General features: G+C 41.6%; 2 protein-coding genes across 4 annotated transcripts in view; one reads left to right on the forward strand and one right to left on the reverse strand.

Moving 5' to 3' along the window:
* Positions 1 to 16848, reverse strand: part of loxl1 (lysyl oxidase-like 1) — a 223809-nt gene that overhangs the window by 145744 nt on the left and 61217 nt on the right. The gene's annotated exons all lie outside the window — the stretch shown is intronic.
* The window catches only part of insyn1 (inhibitory synaptic factor 1), an 82811-nt gene that overhangs the window by 817 nt on the left and 65146 nt on the right, over positions 1 to 16848 (forward strand). For both annotated transcript variants that reach the window (XM_058088455.1, XM_058088456.1), the window contains exon 2: positions 66 to 1431. In XM_058088455.1, the coding sequence (XP_057944438.1) occupies positions 1288 to 1431 (144 nt within the window). In that variant the 5' untranslated portion in view covers positions 66 to 1287. The remainder of the gene's footprint in view (positions 1 to 65; positions 1432 to 16848) is intronic.

Consider the following 16848-nt stretch of genomic DNA (forward strand, 5'->3'; position numbering starts at 1 on the left):
CTTCCAGTGCTAAGACAGTCAAAAATGAGAACTATAAGAAAATAAGTCGTTGCTTTTCTGTCCAGGTGCCATGTGCGATTGGCCAGCACGCCCCTCGGCAGTGGCATCGCCTCGGATTTGGCGAGAAGCGCTTCCTCTTTCTCGTTCTCCTGCGCTCCTCCGGGAATCTTTTACAGGATTTATCTCATCCTGCTGGATGGCGGCGAGCTCTCTGCTTCCGAGTCCGCAGAGAAAAGCCATGGATAAGAAGTAAAATAATTATCCAATCACGGCACAGGGAGGCAGACCGGGTTCCCTTAGCAACAACTGAGGGAGAAGTCGTTTTCTCTTTCTGCTTGTTTTTTTTTTTAATTTATTTTTATTTTTTTTAATTGTGGGGGCACACCCCGGTGTGGACTGCCGCAGGGGGTCAAAGGTTGTGTGAGTAGTGCCGACTGAATTTCAGGAAGAGTTTCTGCTTTTCAAGTGTAACCGTGTCTGAACGACGCAATGATTTTCAACCACGAGTCACGTTTTGCTGGCTTAGAAATCAATTCATCCTGAGCCCACGCCACCTGGAATAAATCCTTCTTTGGGGTGGGGAGGGGTGGGGGTTGGATTCTCTAGGAAAAGACTTCCACCTGTCTCCCTATGAGAGAGAGAACGAGAGAGAGACGGCATTATTGAGTTTTCACCAGTAAAGAAAATGGATCCTTGATTTTGATCTCGGATGTCTTTGTTTTTTGTTTTTTTGGAATACTCATTTTTTTCATATCTACGTAATAATATAGAAGAACAATTGTGGGTGCTGGATAACACTTTCTAAGGTAGAATGACACAGTTTTATAATGTTCCACAAGTGGAAGAGGGCTCAAACCGGAGTCCAAGTATAGAAAGATGTTTTAAATAGCTTCTCCTTGAAAACAATTCTAGTTGTACACGCTGACACATGAGATGAGTTGGCTCAGCGCGATTATGTAAGATTTTCATTCCAGCCACGGCACATGTTTTTTTTTTTTGTGCCTCTTTCTTTTTTTTTCCCATGGATTTACTGTGTTTGATTTCCCTCGTGCTCGCTTTCCAACCGTTTTCGAACGGACGTCTTGGATGCCAGCGAGTGACCCTGAGGCGAGGAAAGGCGTTTTGGTCGTCTGGGTGCTTTTAAGATGTTGAGGTCTCCCTGCGTGGCCGGGGCCCCTGTTCGGATCAGTAGCACTGAGGCTCTTCGTAGCCAAAGACATGGACCCCGACTCGGCTCCCCCACGCCCTCAGCCTGTTGGCCACTGGCCCCACGTCACCTTGTGAAGGATGTCCCTCAGCAGAGCTCCGGCCCGGGACACCTCTGAGACCCCCAGCCCGAGAGAACGCATCCGCAGCCACATGAAGATGGTGATTGACCAGCTGGAAGGAATCCTCAGAGAGCTGAAGGATGTGGCCAAGGAACTCCGGGAGGTGAGTTTAAAAAGGAAGTCAACATGTCTGAAAATCCTTCCCCTTGTACCATTTTCTTCCATAGTGTTTGAATGTGACCATTTTCTAATCAGTGTGAAGTAAAAAATTTTACTAATCAATAACTTATGTGGCGACGAAAAAAAATGTAAAAAAATTATAAATAAATTCATAAATGCATTAAAGAAACAGCAAAAGAGCAGCAATCACATCCACACCAAACAAGCTTAGGGTTCCAAGTGGGTGTGCTACCAAGGAAGAGTTCATTTAATTAAGCGTAACATTCTCCTCACAGTGTGGAGATTCTGATTAAGATTTGAATGCGGGAGCTGATTTTTTTTTTTTTCTCCTTGTGCAGCAGGAGGATATTGTTGATTAGTACCGCAGTGAGGGTGTCTTCTCTTCCCATCAAACAAGAGGCAATTACGAGTACTCCTCATGTGTTCTGTTGGAGGGCTTGAGGGCGGTAAACTCCAAGTAAAGCTTGACTGTAAAAAAAAAAAAAAGGCTTAGATAAGATCCAACACTTTAGCAACACCGCAACAGTTATGTAACCGTTTTGTTCAGGATCAACAAGATTCCTGTAGTTTTGCACCTGCGTTGCAGAAATTTGTGTGTGTGTGTGTTTCAATGTCAAGGATGTTTGAAAGAGACTCAGCAAAGAAAAGATGTGTTATCGCTATTATGCGCTGATAAAAATGTGACTCAAACTAATGGGCGTGAGGTGGAAGAAAAATGTGTCTCGGACTGATAATCGGGAGCACATCTGTCCAAGAGAGTACACAATGGCCCTCGTCATCTCTTTGGGATCTTCTCCCTAAGCTATGAGCTTGTCTTTGCACAGCTCCTCCTAAAGAAAGAGATAACAGCAGGCAGAGAGACAGAGACAAATGGACGCTCGGCTATACCCATCCCATGCCCTTCCAATTATTAGCCTCCCACCTGTTTCCAGGGAAGCGGAGGGAGGGACCGTCTTTTTGTACTTGAGATATGGTCCTCTGGTCTGGACCAATGATGGGTGCAAACCAAAATCATCTTCTGGGTGGAATACCATGGTTACTTTTCATTCATTCATTCATTTTTGTACCGCTTTTCCTCACGAGGGTCGCAGGGGGTGCTGGAGCCTATCCCAGCTGTCTTCAGGCGAGAGGCGGGGACGCCAGCCAATCACAGGGCACATATAGACAAACAACCATTCACACTCACATTCATACCTATGGACAATTTGGAGTCGGCAATTAACCTAGCATGTTTTTGGAATGTGGGAGGAAACCGGAGTACCTGGAGAAAACCCACGCACGCACGGGGAGAACATGCAAACTCCACACAGATAAGCTTTTTAATGAACCTAAATAAAACTAAAATGAAATAAAACTACTCAGTTGATGGATTTGTTCGTTCTGATATTATTCATTCATTCATTTTCTAACGCTTATCCTCACAAGGGTTGCGGGCGGTGCTGGAGCCTATCCCAGCTGACTTCAAGCGAGAGGTGGGGTACACCCTGGACTGGTCGCCAGCCAATCACAGGGCACATATAGACAAACAACCATTCACACTCCCACTCAACATGCAAACTCCACACAGAGATGGCCGAAGGTGGAATTGAACCCTGGTCTCCTAGCTGTGAGGTCTGCGTGCTAACCACTGGACCGCCGTGCAGCACTTTTTATATTTTACTACATTTAACACATGATCAAATGAATTGTACTAACACCCTGCAGTTAGTCATAACCGGATCAATCATAACAAGTATGAATACACCCGTAAACGTGCCGGTTCACGTTGGACACTAAATGCAACACAAGCTCTTAAATGTTGTCCCTTTCTGACTCTCACCTCCGGTCGTTCACGATTATCCATTTTGCAAGGGCACAAACAGCAAACCTCCTTTAAAAGTGGGACGAAGCGGCCGTGATTGACGATTATGGGACTGCAGCAAGTGGAGTAATGCCGCCTGGAGATATTTATGAACAAACACGTGCCTTGTGCCACTGCCAGTGCCAACGTCTATTACCATTACCATCGTCCCAGGGCCCATTAAGGGAGCTCTGCACTCCAACGTAACTTTGAAGGAATATCTCCATCTCCAACTGGGGGGAGGGTTGTATCAGATACTGTGTTGTGCCTGTATCAATATCTCGCAATTAACTGGCCGTGCGATTGTCAGCTCCAGCGAGAGGAAACACAGAGTCACATTTGGATGCCAGGATGCTTAGTGTTGCATAAAATCTCCCATTCTTGGCCCACGTGAAAGAAACAACATAATAGATAACAACTGTCATATAAATAAATGATGAATCACCAAGTGAAAGTGGTGGAAATAAATTACTCAGCAAGAGGAGCAGTAATTACTGATTATCTATCAACCACACGGTCTTTTGGGAACTGGACCAAAGTTTGGCGCTTTCAGGAGTCAAAAGATGGCATTGCAGATCACATGACTACTGTGAAAGGCTTTTTTCCAGTATCCCATTTTATTACGATGACCATATGTTTATCAAAACAGGACACTTGGTCCGGCAATGCATCAAATGATGCTCAAAGTTTACTTCAAGTACACTTCAAGTACAATGATTGATGATTCCAAAAACAGAACAGCTTGTTGGGTTTTGGAATGCAATCAATACTTTTGGGGATCAATACTCAATACTAATGTTTTGCAAGAACTTGGGAACTTGAATGGCCACTGTTCTCTCAGAACCACCAGAACCGGATGAGTCTGGGAAAACAGGATGTTTTGGTAATGGTAATAGTAATGGTTCATTTGAACATGCATCAGATTACAATTGAATGCATCACATAATCAGTTCGCAGTTCCGCATGTCCAAAAGGAGTAGGAAGAAGCAAAGTTTATTAAATCCTACACCTCCATCTGGTACTTTTACAATCAGTAACTGTTACATTTGTTCACTTCCTGCTTTCCTAATATAATTTAAGTTTTTTTTTAATTTTTTTTAAATTTTATTTTTGTCACTAAGTACAATGACATAATGGGTGCCATAGTAACAGTCAATATAGTGATATACATAGCACATCATGACTGGTTCAAGACTCTTCATCCTTGTATTTAGCAAACATCAACTGCTTGTATTGTTTCTTGAATTGGCTCATCGTTGTACATTGTTTGAGGTCCTTACTCAATCCATTCCGTAGTTTGATTCCACATACTGAAATGCTATGGCTTTTTAACGTAGTCCTAGCATATAAGTGTTTCAAATGTAGTTCTTCTCTGAGATCATGTTTCTCCTCTCTTGTGGAGAAGTATTGGATGACATTCTTATGTAATTGGTTATTTTTAGCTTTATGCATTATTTTAGCTGTTTGAAGATTAACTATATCAGCAAGTTTAAGTATTTGTGATTTTAGAAATAAGGAGTTAGTATGTTCTCTGTAGGCGGCATTATGAATTATCCTTATTGACCTTTTTTGCAGTACATTTAGCTAGTGAAGATTGCTTTTATTTTCACACAATAAGTAAGATATGGTAGAACCAGAGAGCAATGGTTTGGTCACCCGAATTTACACGATCATGGCAATTTTGAACACTTGCACAATTCACCATGTCCGAAAAGTAATAGGTGGAAGCAGAGCTTTTTTAATGCTACTCCTTCTGAGTAATATTTGATAGTTTGTTCATTTCCTTTGTTCATGTAACAGCCTGGTTGAGCTAGCTCTGCGGTCCGTCCTGGACTCAAAGTAAAATCTGCAGAATGAGAATCGAGAGCGCTAGCCATCAAGTTAAAAGCTTGCACTGTCACTTCAACTTCCAGTATGACTGTTCAGGTTCAGGGAGCGAGGTTTACCGACGTACAACGGCAAAACCACAGAAGCTGGCACCGGTTACATTTAATGTGCAATTTTAGAAGCTGGAAGGAAAGTGCTTAGACAAATGCAGAAAATCCCCAACCCTGGTAATATTGTCAGAACTCAGCAATCTACTGCATAACATTAATCAGTCATTTCATATTCCAGCCTTCAATCAGACCATTTAGTCAGAGCGACAACGGCAATGAAAATATGAAGTTTCGATGTTAATTTTTTTCTCATCACCGCTTCTAAATGTTCATTATGCTTTCAAACTTTTGCAACTTTCATTCCACTAACATAAGCCAAGGTAAATCGGTTTATTTAGTAAGTCTTCATAGCTATGTCAGAACAGAAAACTGTTCACTAGAAAGGCAAAGGTCAAAGACGTCTGCCAAGTCGTGAGTCTGCATATCAGGACAGAGCAGTCCTGGCAAAAGAGCTGTTTAAATGTTTCATGTATAAAAGTAAAAGTATGAAAGAACATGACGGTCCTGCCAAATCTCAAAGCTAAGTCCTTACGGGGTCGTACCAACTTTTGGATGGGGGTAAATTTCCATATAGAGAATCTACAAAAAAGTCATGTAATCTCACCATAGTACCGTATTTTCCGGGCTATAAGTCAAACTTTTTTTCATAGGTTGGCTGTTCCTGTGACTTATACTCCAGAGCGAATTATAAATAACACTGGACACCTTTTCTGTTTATGTTTATTTTTTGTGTAGCTGAATAACCATTGTGTTAGCATATCTTACACCTATTCAGCCTGTTCTCTATTCTTTTATAGTTAGAACTTGCCTTCCCAGAGGACGTAATATCTGTTTTGGTCAAGTAGTTTGTAAAATAAATTACCTGCAAAAAATGCGACTTATACTCCAGTGCGACTTATGTATGTTTTTTTCTACCTAATTATCGATTTTTGGCCTTGTGTGACTTATACTCCGGAGCAACTTATAGTCCAGAAAATACGGTAAATATGAATTCGTCCTTGCTCCAAACCTCTCCAACAAAACTATGTGAAGTTGTAATTGATGGGTGTGTGATTCATGCACTTCAAGATGTTCGACCATCTGCATCTCGGGTTGATGGGTCCAAATCAACCCGACAATTTCGACAATTTCTTTCCATATTTTCATTCCGATGTACACCAAAATTTACCAGTCAATGTATTTTCCTAGCCTCACCTAAGGTTGTGAGCTTTGGGTAGTGACCAAAACGGCAAAAACTGGTAAAAGCGCCCATAGTCAGTTTTCCAAAATCAGTTTGACTGGACTCTTAGAGAGAGATTGAGAAGTTCTGATACCCGGGTATCTGATAGCCTTCCATTGGAAGGAGCCAAATGAGGTGGCTTCAGCAAACGCCTCCTTGGGGAAATGTTCAGGGCATATCTGACTCGAGGAAGACCCAGGACAGGAGAAACTATGCATCTCAACCGCCCTGGGAAGAGCTGGATGAACCAGCCGGGTAGAGGAGAGTCTGGGCTTGTCTGCTTAGGCTGCTGCCCTTTCAACCTGAAGAGGGATAGATGGAAAGATGGGTGCACCAAAATTGAATCTTGCTTTGCAACATATGTGCACAATTTCATTCAAATCTGTGGTGTGGTTTTTGTGTAATGCGTCTAAACAACACCTCCTGCAATTGTGCTAATATTTCAGAATGCCAAACATTCATCTCCCAACACAAAGCGCCAACGGAAGGTAGCATTGGATCGAGTGATGCACAATAGATTAGAACTCGGGTCGGGCCATAGTCCCAATGAGAAAAAGAGAAGAAGCACTTTGAATTTCATCATTCTCCCTTTTAGCCAGACCTTGACCTCACCCCATTCTTCTATCCCAGGGGGGATTTTCTGTCCTCGTAATTGCTAAGGAAAGTCTGAAAGAAGGTCAAGCAAAAGGGGTCTTGTTTTCTTGTTTTTGCCAGAATTCATCTGCCTCATTAATGCAACAACCTGTGCCAAATGCACGGCCTAATTTCCGCCAAAGTTCAACTGCAGAGTTTAATGCTCTGCAAGCGGCGCTCTGTGGTGAACCTACCGGAAATATCTGCTATGAAACATTAATCATTTGTCTGCCCCGGTCGCCTGATGATGGGAAGGCTGCCACATATTCACAGCATCCTTCACTTCACCATAGCAATAATTGTTTTAACCATGTATGGTACTGTAATTCTGAGGATGATGCATTTGTGTGTGATGCATGGTCACATCACCTGGAGCTACTTAGGACATGACCGAGTCAAAATGATCTACACATGTACACATTTCTTTGACACAGGCGTATTCAACTGCGCTAAGTACTGCAAAATAGTGGTGGGCAAAACCGTTCATTTCAGTGAACCGGATCATTGCGGTTCATTCAGTAAAAAGATCCGTTCATTTCGTATATTACGTTCATTTCGGTCAATTGGTCGTTTCGAGTCAGTCCGTTCACTCATGTTCATGTTCGTTCCGATTCAACAGTGCAACAACTAGTGCTTTGGGGGCAGACACATCTATTGTGTGTCTGCCCCCATCAGTTATATGTAACAGTTGTGTAGCTCTGATTGTGCTATGTGAGTGTGTATGTCATCGTGATGGCCAAAACTGGATCATTCTGGTATATCCAGTAAAAAGATCCGTTCATTTTGGTCATTAGCCTGTGCATACTAGACCTGGTCAGCCGTGTCGAGTCAGTCCGTTCACTCATGTTCACGACTAGTGGTGTGTCGGTCATTAACGAACGGGTCAAAAGAACTAGTTCTTTTTTGTGAACGGACTGAACGACGTCACCGACAGTGTCGGTCAATCTCTCGGTCTTGGCCTTTCAGTCAGCTAACCCCACCCACAGAGCGAGGTGCGACAATAGGATAAGACAGGCAAGCACGCAGATAATCCCGCCCTGCAAAAGGAACATTGAACTGACTCTCCAGCCAATCAAATAAAAGCATTTGCAACTGCATTTGCCTCATCTGTCAGTCTGCCTCGTCTTACAATAAGACGCCAACTTTTTTTGTCAATGCCATGCGATCTACCCACAATGCCTTTGCGATCAACCAGTCGACGTAATGGGCACCCTTGACCTACAGTATCTTCCTAATATTGCGCTACATCAGTTTATTATGATTGTTGCTAGAGTGCTGAATTCTTTCATAAAGCCACAGTAGAATCCAAGCCAATAACATAATAGCCTCTTGAATTAAATAGGATGCTGCCCCGGCACAAAAAAAAAAAACACTGACTGACTGGCAGGACGATGTCAACTGTATGGATATAATCTAATTTTTCCTATTTTATGAGATGGCTGTTGAAAACTACAATACATCTTTTGACATTATCAAACTCTTGGCAACAAACATGGTTACAGACTCTAAAGCTTGTTGAGTGAAACAATGTAAAATAAGCCACCGATTCATAGAGATGCGTTCAATGCATTGTACAAAACATCCAGTGTAACTTTCAGGCATTCTGCTCAATTGTCGCAAAATTTTGTAGATATTTCTATGGGACTGATATACTCATATCAGCAAGATTTGTTTAAAAACATGGCCGACATCAAGGAAAACGTCTTTGGCAACCTAGCAAATAATTGCTCAGTGACCATTTGTCTAATGATTATAAACCTTCGAGGATATCTGTATTCCATGTGTGCTGGAATGTTTTCCAAAGCATTTGGCCGTAACCCATGTACTTTATATCGGACGTATTACTTACTCAGACATTTTGTTATTGCGCTGTCTGGCTGCGCTACACTGCAAGTAAATCTCATGTCCTGGAAATGTGAAACGCAGTGTGAAAGTTTTCCGGCAAGGTTGTCATTAAAAGTCTATCAGGGTGACATACAGCCCGTCATACTTGTGAATCGCATGACAGTCTTTGTGACAAGTCCAATGAGAAGGACATAAAGGAAGGACATTGGATGGTAATACCCCGATAAACCGCTCCATTTGTAATAATCACAGTGGCAGGGGAGGCGACTCCAGAGGAAATCGCTCATTTAGTTGCCGCATCAACCTTGGACAGAGGATAAACAAGAAACATTGAACGTTAAGCACCCTCTGACATTTCAAATGTTGCTAAAACTAACTTTCACAGAATAGATGGCTTCCAAAGGGAAGACAATACTCTTTTATCAGACACTAGCAGGCTGGCAAATTGAAAGAATGTAATAAAGCACTGAGGGGAAAGTCAAGATATGCAAGATGAAGCACTATAAAAAAATTAAAAAATCTCGGGAAGGAAACAGGGATGATGAACTGTTATTATGGCCATTATGCAGAAGCATACTATGAGCGGGCGATGGAGCACATCTGTGTTCGGAGCAAGACAAATGAACAGAGGAAAGGCAATCAGGACTCCTCAAATACAATAAAGCTCCAGAATGAGACAGGTCAAAAGACGATAAAAGAAAGAGCAATTATCAATGGCAGAATACAGCACATTTGAGGACATTGCCCTCTTGACAGTGGGCCCCGGGATAGATGGGCGGGTAGTTTTCTGAATAGTCGTCATTACCAAAGACCCTGCTGCTTTATTAATGAGAATGGCCGCCGTGCAGCTTTAGGATTATTTCATTAATCTTTGGAACTGTGTCATGAATCAAACAACAGACATCATTTTTCATCTGTGGGCAGCCACAGATGAAGCCACACCCACCCCTCATATTATAGTACAGTGGAACGGGGCTGCCTTGTTTGCTTTTCAAAAGATTTATTCCAATAGGAAATAATGGCATTTGAAGAACTGGTATGTCTTCAGTAAAATTTTAACATTAAAATCTGATTTGTTTTGGCCTAGTATGGTTCAAAAAGGTGGAACTGAACTCAACCTGGACATGCTACGCTAACCAAATCTATTTGGTCACAGCGCTTGATGTTTGTCATCAGTGAGGAAAATCGAGCAAGAGCTCAGAATGATATTACACAGAGTCTATATCACAGTTGCCACACCCTTCTCGAGAGTCGAAGTCAAGTTTGTGAAAGTGAAAGTTAAGCTTGTGTGAGTGAGAACAATGGAAGTCAGACACATCTATTGTGTGTCTGCCTCCATCAGTTATATGTAACAGTTGTGTATCTCTGATTGTGCTATGTGAGTGTGTATCTGTGATTGTGCTATGTGAGTGTGTATGTCATAGTAATGGGCAAAACCGGATCATTCCGGTTCATTCAGTAAAAAGATCCGTTCGTTTCGGTCATTAGCCTGTGATCTCACCCTGTGCATAGACCCGGCTAGCCGTGTCGAGTTAGTCCGTTCACTCATGTTCACGACTAGTGGTGTGTCGGTCATGAACGAACGGGTCAAAAGAGCTGGGTTTTTTTTGTGAACGGATTCAACGATGTCACCGACAGGGTCGGTCTATCTCTCTGCCTCGGTCTTTCAGTCAGGTAACCCCACCCACCAACTGACTCTCCAGCCAATCAAAAAGCAACTGAACAGACTGAATGGGTATTTTAGGGGCGGTGACCTCATTCATTCCATTCACAAACTAGTTCTTTTGACCCGTTCGTTCATGACGGACACACCACTAGTACGTCAAGTTTGCTAGCCAAATAGAAATTAACCAAAAGTCTAAATATGCCAAAGTGTGCTTGCTCATGCACAAACAAATGCAGACACTCAACAATAAGTACTCACAAGTACAAGAATACTGCATATTGATTATGCATTGGGTTTGTATTTTAGTTCATTTATCAAGTTTTTTTTTTTTTTAAGTTTTTTGTTTAAGCAAAAAATACTTAGAGTTTGCGGAAATATGCATACTTTTTAATTGTATTTGCCAGTGTCAAATTCTTCTTGACTGTTTGCCGATAACAATTAGCTCATAACCAGTTGTTTCACAAGAGAGTAGGTGTGGTCAGGGTAGGAAGCTGACAAATCTAACCATTTGGAGAAGAAGGAATATTTGTCCTGTAGACAAACTAGAGATTTCAGGAGTTTATGCTGAAATAAAACATACTATAGATAATAGACAATTTTTTTATAACAGCCACCTTTCATAGTAGAAATGATCAGAAGGCTTGAAATAAGCCACACAGCCTGGAAAGTTTGTAATATTGTGTGGTATTATCCCAGCTGTCTTCGGGCGAGAGGCGGGGTACACCCTTGACTGGTCGCCAGCTAATCACAGGGCACATATAGACAAACAACCATTCACACTCACATTCATACCTATGGACAATTTGGAGTCGCCAATTAACCTAGCATGTTTTTGGAATGTGGGAGGAAACCGGAGTACCCGGAGAAAACCCACGCATGCATGAGGAGAACATGCAAACTCCACACAGAGATAGCCGAGGGTGGAATTGAACCCTGGTCTCCTCGCTGTGAGGTCTGTACGATAACCACTCGATCGCCGTGCAGCCTTGTTTTTTTAATTACAATTAAAAAACACACAAACCAATTGGTACCTGTTAGCTTTAATCAGGATATTTACATTTTAAAAAGGGAACTGCTGTGAAAATGATGGTGGTCTTTCATGTTTCACGAGGTACGCTTAACCCTGCATTGTTTGAAGCCCAATGTAAAAGCCATCCAAACAGCTGACCCAGGATCAGTCATCTCGTTACCCAGCCAGCTCGCGCCTCCTCCTGCTTGAGAATGACACCAGCTAGACACATTTCTACATTTAGGTGTTCCCCGCTGAAGCTAACACGCTCGGCGCTCAACCAAATTTGTTCTGAACCCAGAAATAGCCCCGGGAAGACCAATATCAAAGAGCCACTTTCTTTCTTCAGGGGGACTCTTCTCCCCCCCACTCCCACTCTGCTGATGTGGCTGCTGAGCGGGGCAGAGAGCAGAAAAGTGACTCACCATGAAGGGCTTTCTTGTGGCTACATTCAACATTATTAATAAGGACAGTAACAAAAATGCCCCGTCATGTTGTAGGTCATCTTGAGAAGACATTTGGGTATGCTTATACAACTTTGTGAAGTTGGAGACGTTTATAAATTGGATGATTTATTTCACGTCTGTACAAATGTACAAATATATCAAAATACAAAAAGGCTGTTATTTCCAAAATTGTTAATATTTTTTTTTTACGTCAATAGTTTTGAGTGCATGAAGAAAGTGGACAGGAAAATTAAAACTCCTAAGTCACTCACACTGTACACACAAGACACAAAAGTCATACAAAAAAAGAGACTTTCCCATGTTCAAGAATACCATCCGTGAGGGTCGCCGCATTTCGCCAACATGGAGAGGGCACACGGCCAATGTTAATTAATCCACTGAGTGACTTACGGTGTCTAATTTCAATTTCACTTTCACATTTACACACTGCCACGAGATGAGGCCGCCTCACTGGTTTGGGAATCATAATAGAGATTAGACTTAAATAGTTAATTAAAAAGTGCGAAAATAGCAACACAACTACGTATTACTACGCAAGTGAGGTAATATATTCATCAGCCATGTGCACATATCGAATTCTCTTTGTACATCATTAATAATTAATGGCAGTGCGTATGTAACACGAAACGGACAAAATCAGAACGCTGTAAACCAGGGACCACACAAAGAGGTGATGATGCAACTCTACAATACAAGAGCGCATGTTTGGTGCAGTTTTAAGCAGGAAAAAAACTGTCACAAGGTGGCAGAAGTGCATCTCTCCTATTGAAATAAATGATCCGCTGCAAAGCAACCAGTAAGTGATAAGACATCTTTTTACGCATTGACGGGGAATTTTAATATGTGCACACATTTGCAAATATGGGAAAATATACATCATTTATGGTGTTCATGTAAAACAACATTTTTTGTGTTGTTTATGTTGTGGCGTCATTGTTTAGACATTTTGGCGAAATATAGATTTCGCTAGATTTCATGTCAAAGTGAAAGTTATGCTCGAAATGTGTCTTTTTTTTCCTCCCTTTTTTTTTGCTGAGAACTGATTATTTGTTGAAACTTTACTACCTTCAACTGCTGATTACTACAGAACGGAAAAAGGTAGAACGAAACTTTTATTTTCTGATGAAAGAAGAGAGTCTAATCTTTGGTATATGCCATTTCTAAACAAAATTTGTGCTTTGAAAAATCAGTCAAAACCATCAAAAATGTCCGGGACTGAAAGGGGAAGGCTTTTGGAATAATGCACAAAGCAGCAGCAACAGAACCAATGTTGTAATATCAGTAAGGATGGTAATGTCAAATGCAGGACTTAACTGACTGCTGGACATAGTTTCACAGGAAAACATAGGATGTCTTCGGGCGAGAGGCGGGGTACACCCTGGACTAGTCGCCGGCCAGTCACAGGGCACATATAGACAAACAACCATTCACACTCACATTCATACCTATGGACAATTTGGAGTCGCTAATTAACCTAGCATGTTTTTGGAATGTAGGAGGAAACCGAAGTACCCGAAGAAAACCCACGCATGCACGGGGAGAACATGCAAACTCCACACAGAGATGGTCGAAGGTGGAATTGAACTCTAGTCTTCTAGCTGTGAGGCCTGCGCGCTATACTACTCGACCGCCGTGCAGCCCAGTGGAAATCAGTTATGTTAATTTTTGCATGATCCTGCCAGCTAACAAACGAACCTACCAGCAAACTGCTATCCATAACCTTGGACCTTGTGCAAATTGCACCTTTTTTGCCAAATTAAAACTGTTAACATGTGTAGCCAACACCCCAAGGCAGGTTAAATAGCCAAGGTGCCCACACCTATTACAAGAATAATAGAAACGATAACTCCACTAGCATGAACTGAAGGGTAAACGCAAATCAATTTACAGTCTATTTACAGTGCACCGCTCACATGTACTGACTATAAGTGAGTAGAAGAAAGAGTGAGATTGCTGCCGCTGAAATTGTTTTCTCCTTGCAGCACGGTCCCGAGCTTTATTCCCCAGTGACACCTATCTACCTACCTGAGTATATGCAACATACCGTGACTTGTGTACTGTTCCATTTTTCCCATCTCCGTCAAACTCGAGAGAATATAGGTCAGAGATCGTTAACTGAGTGCATATTAATGCTTAGACGCCATATGCACTCAGTGTCAAACAATATGCCAGTTTCAGGCAGCCATATTGAATCGTAGACTGCCCTCGTTAACGCAGTGGCTGTAATTTTCCCATAGGAAATAATGTGTAAAGTGAATTTATTTGTTTTTGGAATGTGGGAGGAAACCGGAGTACCCGGAGAAAACCCACGCATGCACAGGGAGAACATGCAAACTCCACACAGAGATGGCCGAGAATGGAATTGAACCCTAGTGTCCTAGCTGTGAGCTGTAAACCTTTTTCTATCATTAACTGCAGGCAATGTATTAAGTAACAATTTTAACTGTCTGTATCGAAAGACGTTAACTACTGTAAGATAAAACTAAAATAAAGCAAAACTACTCCCCGTCCGAAGACACCTTAAAGTCACTTTTACACTAGCGATTAGCCACTAGTTTCCATGGAACTTTCTAGAGGGGAATAATTTATCAACTACACGTCACTGGAGTGGAACAGTATTGTCCTTGTAATAAACTTAAATAAAGCAAAAGTACTCACCCTTTGAAGATGGCTTACAGACACATAATGAAAAGTGAAAGCAAAACTACTCCCCGTCAGGCAATGTATTAAGTAACAATTTTAACTGTCTGTATCGAAAGACGTTAACTACTGTAAGATAAAACTAAAATAAAGCAAAACTACTCCCCGTCTGAAGGCACCTGACAGTCACTTTTACGCTAGTCATTAGCCACTGGTTTCCATGGAACTTTCTAGAGGGGAATAATTTATCAACTACACGTCACTGGAATAGAACAGTATTGTCTTTGTAATAAACGTAAAATAAATCAAAAGTACTCACCCTTTGAAGATGGCTTAGAGACACGTAATGAAAAGTGAAAGCAAAACTACTCCCCGTCAGGCAATGTATTAAGTAACAATTTAAACTGTCTGTATCGAAAGACGTTAACTACTGTAAGATAAAACTAAAATAAAGCAAAACTACTCCCCGTCTGAAGACACCTTCAAGTCACTTTTACGCTAGTGATTAGCCACTGGTTTCCATGGAACTTTCTAGAGGGGAAGAATTTGTCAACTACACTTCACTGGAGTGGAACAGTATTGCCCCTGTAATAAATGTAAAATAAAGCAAAAGTACTCACCCTTTGAAGATGGCTTACAGACACATAATGAAAAGTGAAAGCAAAACTACTCCCCATCTGAAGACACCTGACAGTCACTTTTATGCTAGTCATTAGCCACTGGTTTCCATGGAACTTTCTAGAGAGGAACAATTTATCAACTACACGTAAATGTAAAATAAATGTAAAATAAAGCAAAAGTACTCACCCTTCGAAGATGGCTTACAGACACATAATGAAACGTAATAGACAGTATAGTTGTGCCGTTTGTAGTCATTCTCATGCTAGTTGTTAGCCGCTATGCTAATCATGCTAGCATTTGCTAGCAATTGATTAATTTGGGTTCAATGGTTATCATCACATATTCTGGTAACACAAGGCGTGTTGTTTTGTGTGACTTTTGAATGATATTTACCCAGAACATGTTGTTTGGTCTGTGTTTTTGGACGTTCCTCTTAAGTAGTGTTTTTATGTAGTTCTATTGACACGGAAATGGCAGCAAAAATAACTCTTTGGGTGAGAGAGAGACAGAGAAAGAAATCATTTTAATTAAATGCCAAACAGAACGTGTGATTCGGGGCAGGAATGCAGGTGCAGAGATGGCAGGGTATTTTGTATGCAGCGAAGAAAATACATGAGGCTTAAGGTGCCTTGTTCTTGTTTTGTTTTTTTTTTTCTCGAAAAAAAAAAAAAGAGAACTCCGCTGGAGGCGCGACACCAACTTTAATTTAGGAATTTAATTTCCCGCACACAAATGGGGTCAGCCGAGAAGGAACAAATTGACAAGACACAGCAGGCAGGTACTTGTCATTTCTTCCAAATGACTTTTAATGAGAAGCAAACCCTTTGGCCCAGTTTTTATGTTGTGGCTGAAGAGTACTTTTCATCTGCATGTGGCCGTGTTAAGCGTTGAGCGCCGGCTGCCCCCACTGAGCGCTTGCAACCTTGTACGCTCTGCTGATCCGAAGTGGCAAAACACAACGGCATGGGACAAAATCGTTAAACGATGTTAGTGAATTAGAGGGTCGAAAAACACAGTCATGGGAAGTATTAACGATTCTCATCAAATAGTATAAGCGGAACCTTTTGTTTTGAAGGGGGCTCACGCAGGGGTCAGCAACCCACGGCTCCCGAGCCACACTCTTCAGCCTACTTGTTGTGGCTCCTTTTGTAGTACTCAAGTATTTTTTTAACACCCGATTGGGGAAAATACGCATCTTGGCTGAGTTCTGACTTGTGATTGGATGAGCTTGACGAACGCGGTAAAGTAACCATGAATCCCCCCCCCCCCCCCCCAAAAAAAAAAGTAAGCATTGGAGTCTTCTCTGGCTTATATTTATGCTTCACATGTGGCGAGAAACAGCGATTTGTTGCATTTTGCTGTTAAAACTGGTAAAATTAAAGAGTCAAACCTTCAAAAAGTTTATAAGATATTACAGTTACTATGGTACCGATTATGTCATTGTATGGTCATATCACCTCGTACTTAGGTATGTGACAAAAATAAAATTAAAAAAATTAAAAATAAAAAACAAAAAAAATACA

Source organism: Doryrhamphus excisus, chromosome 12, assembly GCF_030265055.1.
Source record: "Doryrhamphus excisus isolate RoL2022-K1 chromosome 12, RoL_Dexc_1.0, whole genome shotgun sequence".
Lineage (NCBI taxonomy): Eukaryota > Metazoa > Chordata > Actinopteri > Syngnathiformes > Syngnathidae > Doryrhamphus > Doryrhamphus excisus.